Below are 18,341 nucleotides of genomic sequence, written 5' to 3'. Positions count from 1 at the left end.
GGGCAATATGTAGCATTGCATTTCTTTCGGCAAAAGTCCGTTTACTCATTGGACAGAATGGATTTGGCTTTGGCCAAACTAGCGACGAGAAATTAGGATATTTGGGACTTTAAACATCACGCTTCATAGTTTTGGCATTTGTAACGTGGACCTTGCAAAAATAGGTCCCAAAATATTGGACACTTGATTTCCATGCCATTGTGTGTATTTTCTCTCTTTTCTAATATTATAGTTGTATTTAGCACCTGAAAGGATGATATTGCCCTTCTGTCAATTTACATCTACATGGATACGAGCCCTATGACGTTTCATTTGCAGGCTGACGTTTGGTGTGCCGCCGCTCAGCGCCTGGCAGAGCCAAGATTTACACATAAGGCCGGGGGGAGGGGTTGGAACCGATATACGAAATATATACGCAGTCAAAACTTAACAACCAAATGAATGTGTTATGTTATAATACAAAAGAAAACTAAAAACTAGAAAAAGAATACAAAAATATTTTAGAGAAAAAAAAGAACAAAGTTAATTAGCCCTAGGTCTCTAACCTCATATGATGATCAATCCAATTCTTGGGCTAGAAAAAAATCACAATAATAAAAAAAATACTAATCCCAAATAATGAAATAATATAGGTGTTAATGGAGATCAATTTAAAAAGAGAGTAAACAAAAAAGCATTAACTATTTTTAACTAGCTAATTAGAGTGCTATTATGGGAACAAAAGAAATGAAAAAAATAGCAGAAAGACTACTATTATGGAAGAAGACAGCGTGTTTAGTTGGAGGGGTTAAAGTTTAACTGGTATCGTAGTATTTTTATTTTATTTAGCAATTAGTGTCCAATCGTAAACTAATTAGTCTCAAAAAATTCGTCTCGCAAATTACTCTCTCGCTATATTTTTAGTTTCGTAAATATTTTATATTTAGAAGTCTACGTACGTGTCTAAACATTTAATATGATGAGAGTCAAAGTTTAACAAAGGCAACCAAACAGGATCTAAAAATACAAATAGCATCATTATCTAGTTTATTAAAGTATCACTTATCCAATAAATATATGGTAATATTTTTTAGAATACATTTCTCAGTATAAATAATGAGTATGAAAATGTTATGATGGCCAGCCACCAAACGGCCGGGCATCAGCGCCAGCCAGCTTAGACGGCGACGGCCACGAAGCTAGCCGGAGCCAACCCAGGACAAGATTAGAATGAAGACCTACACACAAGAATATAGCATCTGTATCCATTTTACTCATTTCCATTTTTGTACAAGATAAGTCGCTTAGAGAACCTAGCTGCGGACAGCTTAGCTAGACAAGCTCTTTCAGTCATCCTTGGTTGAATGCTTCTATAAAGCTCACTTATCTCAGTGCCGATGCATAGCAGCTTCGTGCCGCTAAGATGAATGAAATGCTATTTGTCAAAAAAAAAAAAAAAAAAAAAAAACAGACGGCGGCGCCCATGAACGTGAGTACGTAGGTAACGGGTAACCCGCAAACGAACAGAATGGAGCAAATTTAACAAGGACAAAGGTGTCCTTTCAAGTGCTAAATATAATTAGAGATTATAAAAGAGAAAAGTACAGAAATTGATATGAAAATCAAGTGACAAAGGAGTTCTATTTTTACGAAATCAATATTACAAATGATAATAAAACTACGGAACGCGAGATATCCAAATTTCTCGTCCCAGCGGAGCTCCAAAATACTGACCACTCTCCACTGTCCACCGCGCCAGCGGTTTCTAGAATCCACTGCCTTCGATTCCCACGGCAGGAAAGCCTGATGAGCCGGCCCACCGGCGCGTGCCCTCACGCGTGGCGACACCAGCAGCAGCCGCTCCGGGGGCGCATGTGGGCCGCCTCCCCGGCATTCCGCAGGCAGCTCGTCCTGCTCCGCTCCCTCCTCCCTTCCCCGCCTGCCCCCTCCTCCGTCGCCGGCTTTCCCCCATCCTGCCCCTCGTGCTCCAGCTTCCTCCGGGTCCGGACCAACCACGCGATGGCGGCGTCCGCCGGGACGGTGTACGAGGCGGACGCGGAGGCCGTCGTGCGCCGGATCACGCCGCCACTCGACCGCGCCAGGCACAAGGGCCAGGCAGGTCGGTACCGCCGCCCGCCCATCTTGGTCTGCTCACGCGCTCTGCTTTGTGTCCGAGTGTGTTTCTTGCGGTCGGGCTGCTGATGCGCGCAGCGTGTTTGATGGAATTCCCTGGTGCTCAGTGGAGCGCTCTGGGATGCTGGGTTCAGTCGACAGGCTATTGGTGGTTGTTTCGGGGACGGTGGTTCATTGTTCTCCCATGTTGTAAACAACACTAGGGGTGACACTCATCCGAGCTCGCTGTACAATTTTAGGTTTGGATTCTGTTCAATTCGAGTTCTGTAGGCCCAAGTGTCAGAACCCTTCTCTGGAGCTAAGGAGTTCATTCTCTCTGCCACTGAAACAAATTCAGGGGCATTGGTTAGTGTTGAAATAGAAGTCCTTGTTCGGTATGTGGGAATGTGACAGAAGTTCATGATGGATATTAAGTGTCTGTTTGGTAGAGCTCTATCTGATTCTGATTCTTTATGGAAACTGATTCTCTAAGAGAAGTAATTCTGTGGCTCTCTTTGATTCTTTAGCATAAAATCACTTTACAGAAGTAGGAGAAGCTACTTTTTCTAGCTCTCAAACTCTTAGTTCATTGCAGAGAATCAGTTCACGGAATCATCGGAGAATCACTTCTCTCTAAAAAACTGTTTGGCAGAGCTCCAGCTGGATTCAGCAGAGAATCAGCTCTAGGAGCTCTGCCAAACAGGCCCTAAGTGGGTTCAGTTTAACCACAGTGTTCACCGGCCATTAAGGTCCCAGGGTGGGCTTGCTTGTTGTGATGTAATCAGCCGTAGAGAAGTCATAATAATGCACATGCTCAGGGTCGGGAAACCTGTGGCAGCTTCTTACTGGGTATAGTGTTGTCGCATATAGAAGTAATTTTAAGCTAGAGCTATTAGTGTACAAAACATGAGGATATTTAAATGAATTTACATTTTTGTTTTTGTCTTTTTTTTGGATATGCATCTTATATTATTTTCATTTTTGTTAATTGTTGAATCTTAACTCTGGTGTGTGTCAAATGAAATTTCTGTTATTATTGAAAGTTGCTTATGTTATGTATGATTATATTCTCAGGGAAGATAGCAGTAATCGGAGGATGTCGTGAGTACACTGGTGCTCCTTATTTTGCCGCTATCTCTGCCTTGAAAGTTGTCAGTATCATCTAAAAGTTCCATCACTTAAAGCTATCATTACCAATATTTCACATTATGCCTTTCAGGGTGCAGATCTTTCACATGTTTTCTGCACAAAAGATGCTGCTACAGTAATTAAGAGCTATAGCCCTGAACTAATTGTACATCCAATATTAGAAGAATCTTACAGTGTAAGGTAACTGAAGTTTCTTTTTTTTAACGTTAACTGAAGTTTCGTTTATGTTTGCAATCTCACGGTGCAGCATTTTAATGTTTATATAAGAATATCATTCTGTAAATCATCTTGGCAGGGATGATGAACGAGCATCTGTTTCTTCTAAGATTCTTACTGAAGTTGGAAAATGGATGGAGCGCTTTGATTGCATTGTTGTTGGTCCTGGCCTTGGAAGGGACTCATTTCTTCTGGTTAGTTTGCTGTTTTAAAGAATATAGTACTTCGTACCTCAGTCCTATTGAGTGTTATTAGTTGTTTCCAGCACAGCAATTTAGAAACAGGTACTTTATTCTGGGTTTTTGCAAAAAATATTGTATCGGCATCTTTTTATGCTTTTGTTTTAAATTCTATGTAATTTTGTCTGTCCAGCTTAATTCTCCACTTCTTTACTGGAGTTCATGGTTTAGTTGTGCTATACTTCAGTTTTTGTTGAAGTCAAGAAGCAAGATTGACTCCTGGCAAAAGGATAGGAAAGAGAAAAAAAAGATCAACTAATTTGATAATATTTCCTATATTTTTCCTATATTTGTATATAATTCAGGAATATAACATAACTAGATGTGAGAACCCTGTGAGAGAAGTATTCCTTTGACTCTAAGTACATATGAATAACTTAGGCTGGCATGTTGTGGCAAAAAATACACTGACTAGTGACTACTAAAACTATGGCTGGCTAAGGCTAGATGTGGACACATGGTAACCTAAATCCAAACAGGCTAAAAGTTTCATTTTGGATTCTTTCCTCAATTCCCCCTTTAAGTGTTATTATTTTGTAATTTTCTGTTCATTTAGATTGTGTAGGAACAGTCTTTTTACAAAAGTAATATTAGGATCCATACTTTCTGATATCTCAACATTATATCGTATTTGTAGGATTGTGTGAGTAATATCATGAGGCATGCACGGCAGGCTAATATTCCAACTGTTGTGGATGGGGTAATACTTGGAGTTATTATCTCTTCTTTTTTCCCCTTAGCTTGAGTTATGAGTCATTTGAACTTGGTATGTTTGATTTTCAGGATGGCCTGTTTCTTGTAACCAATAACCTTAGTCTTGTTGAAGGAAACCCTCTTGCCATTTTAACACCAAATGTCTATGAGTACAAGCGTCTTGTTCAGAAGGTTCTTAACTGTGATGTAGATGAGGAAACTGCTTCTGAGCAGCTAATCACACTTTGCCAAAAGTATGAACATAACATTATTGTTACTTTTTAAAAATGTGTTTTCTCAATTTTCATCATTTGTGATGTAACTAATGTTTCCTGATTATTATTTTTTTGTTTAGAATTGGTGATGTAACAATAATGCAGAAAGGAAAAGCTGATGTCATCAGTGATGGTAAAACAGGTATATTAGAGAGCTTGTTTTTTTTTTATAAACTTCTAAAAAGGCTCTGCTCAGATGCCTTAGCTTCACTTTTGTTATAATTTTGGCTTATTCCCTGACTATTTATTTTTTATTAGTTTGAGCTAATAGATATGTTGTTTTCATGTTTCTGAAGTTACACTGACTATTTATTTTTTATTAGTTTGAGCTAATAGATATGTTGTTTTTCATGTTTCTGAAGTTACGCAAGTGAGTACTTTTGGTTCCCCAAGACGATGTGGTGGTCAAGGTGACATCCTTTCTGGAAGGTCTGTTATTGTGTTGCTTCTCGGTGCTGATTACCCCCTTCTCCCCTCCAATGCACAGGATAGTTTTATATGATTGCGTTAAATAATTAAAAAAGAGGATAAAACCTGATGTACAAACCAAATTACACCGCTAACACACCACATGCATGCACATACATGCGCACATTACATAGGCATTGGTGCTGATTGATTGCAGAGTGCTGATTACTACTCATCTGCAGCTTGCTGACAGCACTTTCCCATATTTTGTTGTTTTGATAGCATTCACCCAAATTAGTTAATTGGAAATATAGTTTAATTTCTTATTTTGCAAGCTTTCATCCAAATTGGAAAAAAGGTCTCATAGGAATGTATTGCTTGTGTACCCATGGTTGTGTTGTGAATAGGCCTGGCTATTTTAATTCAAATCTTTTTTTCTTTTTTCTGCGATTTCTGTAAAATATTAATCGCAATATACCAGTTCTAAAATTGTATACTAGATTAAAATATGTTGTGTTGTAGCACATGTTTTAGCATAAACACAGTAAAGTTTTTTTTAGTGAAAAGAATTTTATGGATCAAAATCATACACAGCTTTTCTTTGTACAGAAAACGTGTTCTTTTCATTTCCATAAACAGCAAACACCTTACAGTTAACAGTATCTTTGGTTGTTTCCTATCACTATTTGTTGGTGGCAGTGTGGCTGTATTTGCATCGTGGGCACGACACTTTGTCTTGACAAATGAACAACCTACAGAGAAAAGGTAATGCTGGATACCTTCTTTTCAGAATGGAATCCCAAGGGTTCAATTTGGTTCTGTTCCAATGCAGAGTTAATCCTATGACCCTTGGGTGCATAGCTGGCTCTCTTCTACTCAGGAAAGCTGCATCACATGCTTTTGAGAAGAACAAGAGATCAACTGTCACCTCTGATATCATTGAGTTCTTGGGCAAAAGGTCTGTGTGCCTGCACCACATCTTTAACAATCTGTACTGAAGTTCTTCGTTTTGATGTGCTCGATCTTTTTTACCTTGCAGCTTGGAAGATATCTGCCCTGCCGAGCACTAGCTCCTGTGAGTGATTATAGTCATGCACGTGCAAATCTAATAATGTTATCCAGGCAGTTTGATGATCGGATCTCTCCCTTTGTATGTCTGTTGAATAGGGTGCTACCATGCTTAGATCCAATGTTGTTGAGAAGAACTGTGCACAAGAATCATAGGACTGAAACTGGGTAAAGACTGACTAGAATTCAGAATGCATGTTTCTAGTCGCGTAGTGATGCAGCTGATAAATATGGTGGTGGCAGCGTTCTTTTTGGGAAATCATGCTTTTGGATTAAGTACCAAATTGTCAGAGGAAAACTTTGGTTTAAAGTGCTGTTTCCTTGGATCGATAGGATCAATGATTGTTCTTATTAACGACTATCCTATCCGGCCATGTTGACCTCAGTTGTCCTTTGCTCACAATAACGCACCAACTGCCTTCCTCTTGACAACACTATCACTATATAAAACCTTTAGATTAGTACCCTATTGGTGCTCTCAGGCTCACAGTTTTATATCAAGCTGCCGGTCCTGTTAGTAATTTCTTTGAATTGCAGTTATTAATTACTATAACTGTATAGTTATATATGCTCCCTTCGATTGCTATATAGTTAGATGCTCCCTTCTATTCTAAAATCGAATCTAAGGAGTTTTAAGTTAAACCTAAGTCACACTTTTAAATTTTAACCAATTTTATAAAATGTACCAATATTTCCAACATCAAACAATACACTATTATGCACCATAAATATTGATGTATAGGCACTCTCCGTTGCAAATTATAAGATATTTTTGGCTTTTGTAGATATATTACTTTTACTATGTATCTAGACAATGTATATCTAAGTATATATCAAAACCAATTGCATCTAGAAAAACCAAATGTTTTATAATATGGTATGGAGGAAGTACTAATAAATTTGTATGCACTAATTTAAGAGTCTTGATTTTACTTTTACAGGTGGCATTGTTGAACACCAGATCATAGTTATTTGAACCGGACCGAACCAAGGCCTTGGCCGGTACGGTTCACCTTATAGGATCGGTAAGCAATTGAACTGGTATAAAACTGGTGAATCGGTGTTTTTTTATATAAACTGGTATAAAACCAGACAATGAACTGATAAAAACCAGCCAGCCTAGAAGTCTGCGTGGGTTGTGTTGTCGATTGGCGAGGGAGAGCCGGAGAGTAGAGAAAATGAGGCAAAACTGTGTAAAATTTGGAGCCAACAATTAAACCCTAGACTCTAGGGCTGGAGGGCGAGTTCTCCACCACTGGCTGCATTGTCAGCTGTGTTGTACTAGTGTTCCTCATTCTATTTGAACTGGATTAAACCGTTGGTTCAACCCGTTGGACCAATCAAACCGTGAACCGAGGGCTTGAGCAGTTCAATGTCCGTTTCGGTCCTAATAACTATGCTTCAGATAGGATCAAATAGTTAATGCTGCTTCAGGAAATTAGTTTATAGAGGCGGGCCACTTAATAGGATCAACAAATCTAATACACCAACCTCTTAGTGGCCCTCCGATGTCCAATCGAATGTCATCGAAGAAAAGATCAAAAAGAGCTTATTCCATAGCACCATCGCTCCCTCTACCTTGTTCAGAACCTCAGAAATCAAACCCTAAGATCAACAAGGATTACAAACCTAACCTAAAACTACGAATGGAAAGGGATTGGATCCCCATTGCTCTATTCGCAGCAAGATCGCTGGTGAGGACAGAGGGTAAGGCAGGAAGGCGGTGGCGGCGCTAGGAGGCGGCTAGTGAAAAAGCATTTAAGCTGTTTTTATTAGCAGAGAAGAGATATAATAAATTTGATAACATACGCTTTCAGAAAAATTGAAGTGCTTATCAGCTTATCTCTGGCCATAGCAATTATCTAGTACTTCCTGCGCTTTAAATTAAATTTATGTTTATAGAACCAACTAAATAGTAAACAAAAATGAACCAAACTTCATATCCTAAGCTTCATATATTTTAACATAGAGAGCACCAAACATGTCGCTGCATAACTTTATTTGTAAAAGCAGACAACACTGGATAGCGAAAATATGTTGTAACCAATTGGAACATATTACATCCCGCGCTGGACTGTCATATCAAGGTATGCTTGCGTGCGTGGCTGTGTTTCTTGTCACACGTAGCATTGTCCATATGTGACAAATTTGACGTGCCTGCAGTTTATTCCATTTGTGTGCAGATGCCAATTACTGATGGGCTAAAGATAAATAGCTAAGAAAACTATTAACATCAATAGCTACAAACCTACTAGTATCTTGATAGCTAATACCACAATGTTACCAGTCCTAAGCTTCTTCAGTTAACAACGACCCTTGGGTCAGATGTGCTTCGTTCTCTTCTCCAGCAGCCAGCTACAATATCTGTCCGAGGCAACCCAATACCCAAACAAGGGGATCTCCTTTTCTTCACAAACTGATAATTATTCTCCAAAGAACCTGTACACATGACCATTTTGTGCTTTTCACGTACACATGTTTCTCAAAAAGTCAACTTTAAAGTTTGAAAACATTAGTATCACCAAATAAGTTTATTATAGAAATATATACCCCAATTGATCTCCTGATACTTATTACACATAATAAAATATTTTTTTTTGCATATTTTATAAAAATATATGTCATGATTAATGTAGTACTACTACTTATTACGATCACAAATATCAACACCTTTTGTTATACATTTGGTGAAACTTTGACTCCTCAAAAAGCAATATGTGCTGTTATTTTGAGACTTGCCTTAATTTGAAATAAATCTCTCTCTCTATAGCAGGATTCTACAATCATCTTTCTTTTTTTTTAAAAAAAGAACCGAGCAGTAGAGTTGTGATTATATAAAAAAAGAAAAATCCAGATTGCATAAGAGTAACTAGTATGAACTAAAAACTAAAAACAACAAAGACTACACCAAGTGATTGGCGGTTACATTGAGACATCAACACAAACCACACAAGGATGATAAACCACCAAACCATACCACTTTTCCCTCAGCAAAAGAAGGCACAAGCAAAGGATCACGCCGCAACCAACCCAACACTATCATCGAACGATAAAATTACCAAGTCAATCAACGTTGTCAATGCTTGTGCCGCAGTTAAAGACGATGTCCCACACCAAGCAAGACATTGCCATGCAAGGCTAGTCGCTGCATGCCACTGCAAGTTGTATAGTTGTTGCAGCAATGTTGCCTCTTGCGACATTAGCCAACATTATCCTACACCGAACTAACCAATGCCATACAAGAATACCTACCATATCGCGCTGCAAGCTACAAAGCCGACTTGTGAACAATTGCCTCTAGTCCTGACTATATAGCTCCAATCAACCTAGCTGCCTTGCCAAAAACACATCTCCAAGCGGGCGCTTCCAGCAACCCTAGCATCGTCGCCCAAACCCTAGCGGCTGCGGGAGGTAGAGATCGCCGGCGGCGGGCGGTGCAGGTGGCCAGAGCTAGAGATACCTGGGTGGGCGACGACGGAGACACCTGGCTCTCGCTTCTCACTTGCACAAGTTGTGACTCAAGGGATATTTAACTTCTTGCCATCCTTATGGATGGCACCTCTCCATTTGCCAGTTTTAGGATGACACCTACAGAACTGCCATCTGAAACGGTGAACCTCCTACGTATTTGCCACTTTGACGAGGGCGACTACTTATCTAGCAACGACGGCTCCTGCCTCGAAGGATCAGGCGGCAGTGGCGGAGGACCGTGGAGCTAGAACGGCGAAGATGATCTCCGAATCAAAGGGCCCTGGTGACTGGGAGCCCAATGTGTCGATGCCTCGGAGGTCCAAGACAGATGCAGCTATCGGGGTCGTCTACGAGCTCATGTGGGCAGCCTCAACCTGCTCACCTCCTCTAGGGGGCTAGCTCCCACGACAGTGTGGATATGAGGGATGACTGTGTGGTGATGGCTAGAGGTTGAAGGAGAAGAGCGAGTGGAGGGAAAGGGCCCACACATCAGCTAATGGAGGGAGAGAGAGGGGTAAATAGGTAATTTCGCATGCCCTATAGGGGTTTCCAAGGATGATGTTGTGCTGACATGAGGACGATGTTGTGTTGGCATCCCCACGTGGCATGCCACATCAGCAAAAGTGATAAATACGTAGGAGATCCGCTGTTTCGAGCTCCGTAGGTGTCATTCTAAAACTGGCAAATGGAGAGGTACCACAATAAGTTAAATATCCCGTGACTAGATTGTAAGGCTGAGCAGAGATTCTAGTTATGTTCTCACAGGAGGCAAGGGTAGTTTAGCCTTTTCTGGTATCCTGTGTAAACAGGAGAATATTGAAAATAGGAAATAAGAGAAAATGAGATAAATCCATCAGATCAAAACAATTCGCGTGCGCGTCCAGGGTCAAATTTCTGCTTGCGAATTTGATGTCAAATGTAGAGAGGCTTGCGTATTGAGGGTTAAATATCGAAATTTCTCGTTAAATGTCCACAATCATAGTATCTAACCTCGACTGATGCACATCATTGGCAGTAAAAACACAAATAAATAAATTGTTTAACATCAATGTCAACCAGAGTTTATTTAACAGTTCCACGACAGACTATGAATCAGATAACTGGTAAAGGATCACATATCGGAGATGGTTCAGTAAGGATCAAGAACCTGAGATGATGCGAATCAGGTCAACTTATGTGCAAGCAAACCAATGAATATGCTAACCTGGCACAAACAATGAACATTGCAATAAAACAAGTAGCAGGGCAAGTAGTAGAAATCAGAGAGCAGAAAGTTACCTTCTAATGAAACAGCTACAGTGAAGCTAGAATATCCCTCATTTCGTTCACAGATGTCACCTTTTCATCAGGATATATTTTCGAAATCAACTTAAGGAATGTTGTATATTTATCAAGAAACTCTTTCTGCAACAAACGACACATCAAGTAAGAAAAATTATCAAGTTGTTTCCCTTCAATCAAACTTATATGGCATTTATAAGACAAATTTGGCTAAGGTGAACAAAGATCAAACACTGTGAGAGGTATAGCATCTTATGTGTCTCACTATGGAGATTACAATATCTCACCTCTTCATTTCCCTGTTTACAATTATGAAGTGAACATATATACCTTGCATTTTTCCCATAGTGAAGGCAGCAATTCCTCAGCAGTCATATTCTTCTGTAGTTTTCTGTACATTGCATTGATTGTCTTGTCAAGCTGTCAACCAGATAAAATCATAGTAAGGGATAGTGCTTTATGACTAAGATCATGAAAGTTCATAGATGTTAAAGACGAATTTACTCTCAACTTACTCCAGTTAAGCTAGACTTCAACATCTTGCGAAAATCTACCTTTGACATTCCAACTTGGAAGGGTATCTGTGGCAGTTAGAAGTATCCAACAATATACACTTTATACTTCTACCAACAGAACATACTGTGCACTAAGCCTAGAGAGTTAGACATTTGAAATAACTTTATACACAAAAAGTGCATTAGACGGGAAACAGTTTTTGGTCATGGACTTTAGAAGATAGACACGCAGCATAGCAAAGCATGGATCTAGAACAATGCAGAGTTCATTAGTAAAAGCATTAAACGTATTTCCATATCATTATGTCTATGGAAATACATCTTAAAATAACATGTTAGTATTTGATGTGGTACCTATATTAATTTTGTTTCTCCAGAAATAGAAGGCACATGATCAAGACAGGGATCATTATCTGAAAAACACTAATGAATATATTTTAATACCACACAAGTCCAAACTAGAATAATACCAACGAATTTACAAGAGAAAATAGTCCAGCTCTGAGATTAGGTCACTACATGGCATAAACTTTCAGGAAGACAACGCAGAACCAAAACAAGTGACTCACCTCCTCAGGACTCATGTTGTACATTAATTCCTCAATTTTACGAGCAAACTGGAATAGCTTTTCAAAGTGCTGAAAAAAGCAAACAGGCATAAGTTCCGTGACACAAGCAGCAAATACAAATGCCTTAGTGTATCATCCCATTGGGAAATGGGAATGGAACCGAAAGGAGTTACAGACAACTTACAATATATATGACCAAATTGATATGGCGTGAACAAGCTTGTTCATAGGCTTCACTAGCTTGATGATAATATTTAGCAAGTGTTGGCACAACATTTGCCAAATCATATAAGCTGCATATCAAATTAATTATATCGTTAGTTAGTTCTACAAAACACTAGGTATTCACAATTGTTACGGGTAAATTTTCAGCATTACTTGGTGCAGTTTATGATATGTACCTTCATTCTGCAAACACAAAATTTGGTGTTTCTGTTTTCGAACTTTTTTTTGATAAAGAAAAATTCCATGTTTGCATTTGACATGAAATGTTCACATCTCATTTTTCATTATTTTTTTCTTAATTCTTACATGAAGGCTTTGATTTTTTTTTGTCACTTGGAGTCAATAGTTGTTGAGCAGACTGCAAGTGACAGACTATATGGAAGATCATAAAAATAACTCAATGCTATTTAGTGGGACATATGGACAGGTTCAATACAAAGTTGAAGGAGAGGGTTGCATCATTGCTGCCATCAGCTCATTTGTATAGGCTGAACAAGCACTGTTTGGCGCTTTCTTCCCCAAGATTGGCCCCCAAGACTCAGGGATGTAGTATATTATGGGGTTGGGCCCAACTGTTTGGCACTTGCTTCCCAAAGGTTGGGCCTTGCAGATCAGATGGCTGTGGTTGAGGAAAACCAGTGAGGAGTGAAGACCAACTTGATTGGATTTGGAATTCCTAGTTCAGCCTCAAGTGAGAGCCATGTTTGCCATTTCAGTAATCTCCCTGGTTGGAAATGGTGAAAACAGTTTGTTTTAATAGGATCATTTGCTACATGGCCAGGCCTTGGTTGATCTTGCTGCAATGGTGGTAGCTTGTGTCCCATGTAGATGCTTTAATACCAAAACATTTGCACAGGCCTTGATAATTGTACTTGGGTAAGAGATATAAAAGATGGCCTTTCTTTCTCTTGAAGGATTGATTCAATTTTTACAGTTATGGGATACCCTATTGGTGGTTGAATGGTCAATGGACCGGGATCAATATTTATGGAAACATGAGGCAAGTGGCTCCTTCTATTCAAAATCGGCTTACAGAGCCATCTTCTATGGTTCAATCATTTTCACCCTGGAAGCGAGTGGAAATCTTGGGCCCTGTCTAAATGCAAAGTGTTCATTTGGCTTGCAATTAAAAATAAATGTTGGACTGCAGACAGATTAGCAAGAAGTCGTCTTTCTCACCCTGCTAATTGTGTGTTGTGATATCAGAAAGATGAAACGGTCCAGCACATACTTGTGCGATCAAATGGCAATGTGCCCAGGCAGTGAACTTGTGAATCAGGTATATCAGGAGATAAGGCGAATATGAAGAGGGAGCTTATCTCTTTCTCACGACATTTAAGCCTCTTAAGGTCATGCACTCATGCTCTATGGCTCACCTATGTACAAAGTTACTTCAGTGTTAATATTGACTACTTTGGTATTTTATTTCTTTTTTGTTATAGTTGATGAGGCAGCTGAAGGGTGTGTGCATTTTCCAATTAGTTCTTAAAATTTAGATAAAGGAATGGCAATATCCCAGTTGCATCTGAAGGCAGAATGCCGACTGGCTTAGATTAATTGAATGAGATTACAGAGGAGTTACACATATATAGAGGCCCAAGGGGCCAGTTTACTCTAGCCACATAGGGTGGCGTACAACTGAGTAATTAGGAGTAAATAGCACATACACAGGAACCAAGGAGATACTAGCACAGTACTCTAGGATAATCTAACACCCCCCCGCAGTCGGAACGTCGCAGCTGCGGACATTCAGACTGGAGCGAAAATCTTGAAACACCGAAGTGGGTAGTCCCTTGGTGAAAACATCAGCGAACTGGGAAGTGGTTGGAACATGTAGCACGCGGACAGCACCAATGGCAACACGTTCACGGACGAAGTGAAGGTCGATCTCCACATGCTTGGTGCGCTGATGTTGAACGGGGTTGGTGGAGAGGTAAACCGCACTGACATTGTCGCAGTAGACTAGGCAGGCGGAGGTAAGGGGCTGATGTAGTTCCTGGAGAAGTTGCCGCAGCCAAGTAGCCTCAGCGACGCCGTTGGCGACAGCACGGTATTCAGCCTCCGCGCTGGAACGGGAGACGGTGGGCTGCCGTTTGGAGGACCAGGAGACGAGGCTGCCACCAAGGAATACGGCGTAACCAGAGGTGGAGCGGCGTGTGTCTGGGCAGCCAGCCCAGTCAGCATCAGTATAAACAACCAGCTGTGATGAAGAAGTCCGAGGGATGATGAGGCCATGGTCAACAGTACCCTGGAGATAACGAAGGATCCTTTTGGCAGCAACAAGGTGAATCTCCCGAGAGCTGTGCATGTAGAGACACACTTGCTGGACTGCATAAGCAATGTCAGGCCTGGTGAATGTCAAGTACTGAAGCGCGCCTACAAGGCTGCGGTAGTCTGTAGGATCAGCAAGAGGAGAACCTTCATCAGCAGATACTTTGGCACATGTATCCACCGGAGTGGAACAAGGTTTGCAACCACTCATGCCATGGCGGGCCAGGATGTCCAGAGCATACTGACATTGGGAGAGGAATAAGGAGTCGCCTTGTCGCTGAACTGTCATGCCAAGAAAGTGATGGAGAGGGCCAAGATCTTTCATGGCGAATTCCTTCGTCAGAGCATCAATGACCCGGCGGAGGAGCTGCTGGGAAGAGGCAGTGAGAACAATATCGTCCACATAGAGCAGCAGGTAAACAATCTCTGTATCCCGACGGTAAATGAATAGTGAGGTATCTGATCTTGCTTCACTGAAACCCAAGGGGAGCAGGAAAGAGGCAAAACGGCTGTACCAGGCACTGGGGGCCTGCTTCAAGCCATAAAGTGATTTGTTAAGTCTGCAAACGTGCTGAGGAAGGGCAGAGTCAGCAAATCCTGTTGGCTGTGAGCATTACACTGTTTCTGAAAGGGTCCCATGAAGAAATGCATTCTTGACATCGAGTTGATGAATCGCCCAGTCCCAGGAATGAGCTATGGTGAGAACTGTACGGACAGTGGCGGGTTTCACAACGGGGCTGAATGTCTCGTCATAATCAATGCCGGGGCGTTGAGTAAATCCGCGAAGAACCCAACGAGCCTTATATCTTTCCAGGGAGCCGTCAGCATGAAATTTATGTTTGAAAATCCACTTGCCAGTGACCACGTTGGCCTTGTCGGGGCGAGGAACAAGATCCCAGGTGTGGTTCTCCATGAGGGCTGCATATTCATCTTCCATGGCGCGACGCCAGTGAGGATCTGCAAGGGCATCGCGACAGGTCCGGGGAATTGGAGAAAGAGCCTCGGCGTGGAGGATGCGAGGCTGAATGTATCCAGACTTCCCACGAGTCATCATGCCATGATTGTTGTCGACCGGAGGAATAGGAACAACACAGGGAGGGGGGGCATCTTTGACAAATCTTGGTGGTGAGGGGATGAATGTGGAGCGGCGTGGAGCAGCAGCTGGCGGTGATGGTGGTGGAGCAGCAGCTGGTGGAGGACGCCGAGAATAAACTTGGGTGACTGGCGGCTTGTGGAAGGCTGCTGGTATAGGCTGTGATGGTGGTGGAGTAGCAGCTGGTGGAGGACGCCGAGAATAAACTTGGGTGACTGGCGGCTTGTGGAAGGCTGCTGGTATAGGTTGCACGGGTGGAGCAGTGGGTGCTGGGGCTGCTGCCTGGGGCAGTATTGTGGGCGCAGAAGGTGCTGCAGGAGGTGCTGCTGGGGGCTCCTGGGAAGACCGTGGCGGCTGTGCCATAGGAGAGGACCGGGGTGCTGGCCCAGCCCGGATGGGGGGCAGGAGCGGCACCGGATCATCGTCATCGTCAGGCAACCCAGCCGCAGCCGTGGCCTGCTGCGTGGGGTGTACAAATGTACCTGCAGGAGAAGAGAAAGCTGGCAGGGGCCCATCGTTAGTTAGAAAATCAAGCTCATGAGGGGCTGTGGTCCGGTGCCCAGAGAAGGGGAAGGTCGTCTCATCAAAGATAACATGACGAGAGATAATGACCCGATTGGAAGAAAGATCGAGGCACCGGTAGCCTTTGTGATCGGAGGAGTAACCGAGGAAGGCACAGAGTGGAACGGGGAGCAAGTTTGTGGGCTGTGGTGGCTGTGAGATTGGGATAGCAGGTGCACCCAAAGACTCGAAGGTCATGGTAGGAGGGAAGGGTACCATGAAGAGCGAAGAAGGGAGTGGTCATGTTCAGAGTTTTGGTGGGGAGGCGGTTAAGGACATGGGTGGCGGTGGAGAGGGCGTCGGCCCAGTAAGAGGGGGGCATGGACGCTTGAATGAGAAGCGTGCGGATGATGTTGTTGGTGGTGCGGAGGATGCGCTCAGCCTTTCCATTTTGTTGAGAAGTGTACGGACATGACATGCGAAGGGAGACACCGTGGGTGAGAAAGAAGGCGCGGGAGACAGAATTGTCAAATTCGCGACCATTGTCACATTGGACAGATTTGATGTGACACCCGAACTGAGTACGGGCATAAGCAAAGAAATTAGAAATAGTTGGAAAAGTATCAGATTTAAGGCGAAGTGGAAAGGTCCACAAAAAATGAGAAAAATCATCGAGGATAACTAGATAATATTTAAATCCAGAAATACTTGGAACAGGTGACGTCCATAGGTCACAATGTATTAAATCAAAGGGTTTGGAAGCCCTTGACAAAGAAACGGAAAAAGGAAGGCGCACATGGCGTCCTAGCTGGCAGGCATGACATAGTTGATCATCTGCAGGCTGAGGGCAGGCGATCGATGAAGAGTGAGCAAGGTGCTGAAGGGCCGCCTTGCCGGGGTGACCGAGGCGGCGGTGCCAGATGGACGACGAAGGAGTGGCGACAAGGACGCAGGGAGCAGAGGACGTCGAAGGTAGCTGCAAGGTGTAGAGGGGCCCCGAGCTGTTACATCGAAGGAGGACGTCCTTGGTACGAAGATCCTTTACAGAAATACCAGAAGGGTCAAACTCGATAGAAACATGATTATCAATAGTAAATTGACGAACTGATAAGAGGTTCTTAACGATGCCGGGAGCAAGAAGAACATTGTTAAGGCGAAATGGTCCAGGAATTGTGGCGTAGCCGGTGCCAATAACAGGAAGTGTGGCGCCGTTGCCCACCACAATGGAGGAGGGAAAGGAGGAGAAAGTGGGGGTAACAATACCGGGATCGGAGGCGACGTGGGAAGAGGCACCGGAGTCGAAAACCCAGTCCGTGTTGCTTGGCAGATTGAGCGAGACGGTGCTGAAGGCCTGGGCGAGGGACTGAGGAGTCCAGGGAGTCTATGCCGGAGGAGTAGGTAGCAGCGCCGGGGAGTAGGAGCCTGTCCCTGGAGGAGGCAAGTACCCTGGGGGCTGAACGCCAGTCATCATGGCGTGCTGCTGAGGAGAGTCAGTGCGTGCTGGAGGAGGACGGGGGCCGCCAGGTGTGGTTCCGGGCCACATATGGATGGACCCGGTCCAAGGGTTGTAGAGGGACGGCCACTGCTGGCTGCTTGAGTGTCCCTGCTGACCGCCAGAGTGTCCCTGCTGACCACCTGAGTTATCCCTGCTGGCCGCCCTGGTTGCGCCGGCCACGGCGACGCCGGCCACGTCGAAAACCCAGTCCATGTTGCTTGGCGGATTGAGCGAGACGGTGCTGAAAGCCTGGGCGAGGGACTGAGGAGTCCAGGGAGTCCATGCCGGAGGAGTAGGTAGCAGTGCCGGGGAGTAGGAGCCTGTCCCTGGAGGAGGCAAGTACCCTGGGGGCTGAACGCCAGTCATCATGGCGTGCTGCTGAGGAGAGTCAATGCGTGCTGGAGGAGGACGGGGGCCGCCAGGTGTGGTTCCGGGCCACATATGAATGGACCCGGTCCAAGGGTTGTAGAGGGACGGCCACTGCTGGCTGCCTGAGTGTCCCTGCTGACCACCAGAGTGTCCCTGCTGACCACCTGAGTATCCCTGCTGGCCGCCTGAATATCCCTGTTGGCCGCCCTGGTTGCGCCCGCCACGGCGACGCCGGCCACGACCAGCACCATAATTGTTGCCTGAAGGACCTCCACCGGATGAAGGCACTGATGAAGTGCGCTGAGAAGCAGGACTGGGGGCTGGTGCTGCAGAGGACTGCTTGCTTGAGGAGGAGGCAAGGAGGGCAGTAGGGGCCGCTGAGGGCTGCACCATGTTCAGCTCGGCGAGACGA

At 43.5% G+C, this 18,341-nt stretch overlaps 2 protein-coding genes across 7 annotated transcripts in view; one reads left to right on the top strand and one right to left on the bottom strand.

Moving 5' to 3' along the window:
* On the top strand, positions 1,725-13,630 carry LOC8071812 (ATP-dependent (S)-NAD(P)H-hydrate dehydratase). Of its 3 annotated transcripts, XR_002453432.1 has the most exons (13): positions 1,725-2,098; positions 3,166-3,242; positions 3,311-3,420; positions 3,536-3,650; positions 4,333-4,395; positions 4,479-4,642; positions 4,744-4,805; positions 5,026-5,092; positions 5,771-5,836; positions 5,904-6,029; positions 6,111-6,146; positions 7,081-7,164; positions 12,612-13,630. XR_002453432.1 is itself a non-coding variant. In XM_021461414.1 (12 exons), the coding sequence occupies exons 1-11, from the start codon at positions 1,786-1,788 to the stop codon at positions 6,139-6,141; spliced, it is 1,194 nt and encodes a 397-aa protein (XP_021317089.1). In that variant the 5' UTR covers positions 1,725-1,785; the 3' UTR covers positions 6,142-6,146; positions 7,081-13,630. The 3 variants fall into 3 exon arrangements, 2 of the variants coding, with proteins under 2 accessions (XP_021317089.1, XP_021317088.1); XM_021461414.1 differs by having other exon boundaries at positions 7,081-13,630; XM_021461413.1 differs by lacking the exons at positions 7,081-7,164; positions 12,612-13,630 and adding an exon at positions 6,239-6,524 and having other exon boundaries at positions 1,726-2,098.
* The window catches only part of LOC8071811 (exocyst complex component SEC3A), a 21,267-nt gene continuing 11,089 nt past the window's right edge, over positions 8,164-18,341 (bottom strand). Inside the window, exons 21-28 of one of the 4 annotated variants that reach the window (XR_002453430.1) lie at positions 12,160-12,268; positions 11,976-12,044; positions 11,407-11,472; positions 11,222-11,311; positions 10,889-11,014; positions 10,758-10,814; positions 8,424-8,578; positions 8,164-8,296 (exon numbers count right to left, since the gene is read on the bottom strand). Coding sequence is in view for 1 of the 4 variants with exons in the window: in XM_021461412.1 (XP_021317087.1) it covers positions 10,904-11,014; positions 11,222-11,311; positions 11,407-11,472; positions 11,976-12,044; positions 12,160-12,268 (445 nt within the window). In the remaining 3 variants the exon portion in view is untranslated. Of the gene's footprint in view, positions 8,297-8,387; positions 8,579-10,757; positions 10,815-10,888; positions 11,015-11,221; positions 11,312-11,406; positions 11,473-11,975; positions 12,045-12,159; positions 12,269-18,341 lie in introns of those variants that run through there. The other 3 variants (XR_002453429.1, XM_021461412.1, XR_002453431.1) reach the window with 3 other exon arrangements.

The sequence above is a fragment of the Sorghum bicolor genome, chromosome 5, assembly GCF_000003195.3.
Source record: "Sorghum bicolor cultivar BTx623 chromosome 5, Sorghum_bicolor_NCBIv3, whole genome shotgun sequence".
NCBI classification, from domain to species: domain Eukaryota; kingdom Viridiplantae; phylum Streptophyta; class Magnoliopsida; order Poales; family Poaceae; genus Sorghum; species Sorghum bicolor.
This window is presented reverse-complemented; position numbering and strand designations above follow the sequence as displayed.

Coding starts and splice junctions, on each gene's coding strand:
- LOC8071812 (XM_021461414.1), top strand. CDS start 1,786: ATGAGCCGGCCCACCGGCGCGTGCCCTCACGCGTGGCGACACCAGCAG. Junction 2,099..3,165: donor CAGGCACAAGGGCCAGGCAG/GTCGGTACCGCC, acceptor TTATATTCTCAG/GGAAGATAGCAGTAATCGGA. Junction 5,093..5,770: donor GGTGACATCCTTTCTGGAAG/GTCTGTTATTGT, acceptor TGTTGGTGGCAG/TGTGGCTGTATTTGCATCGT.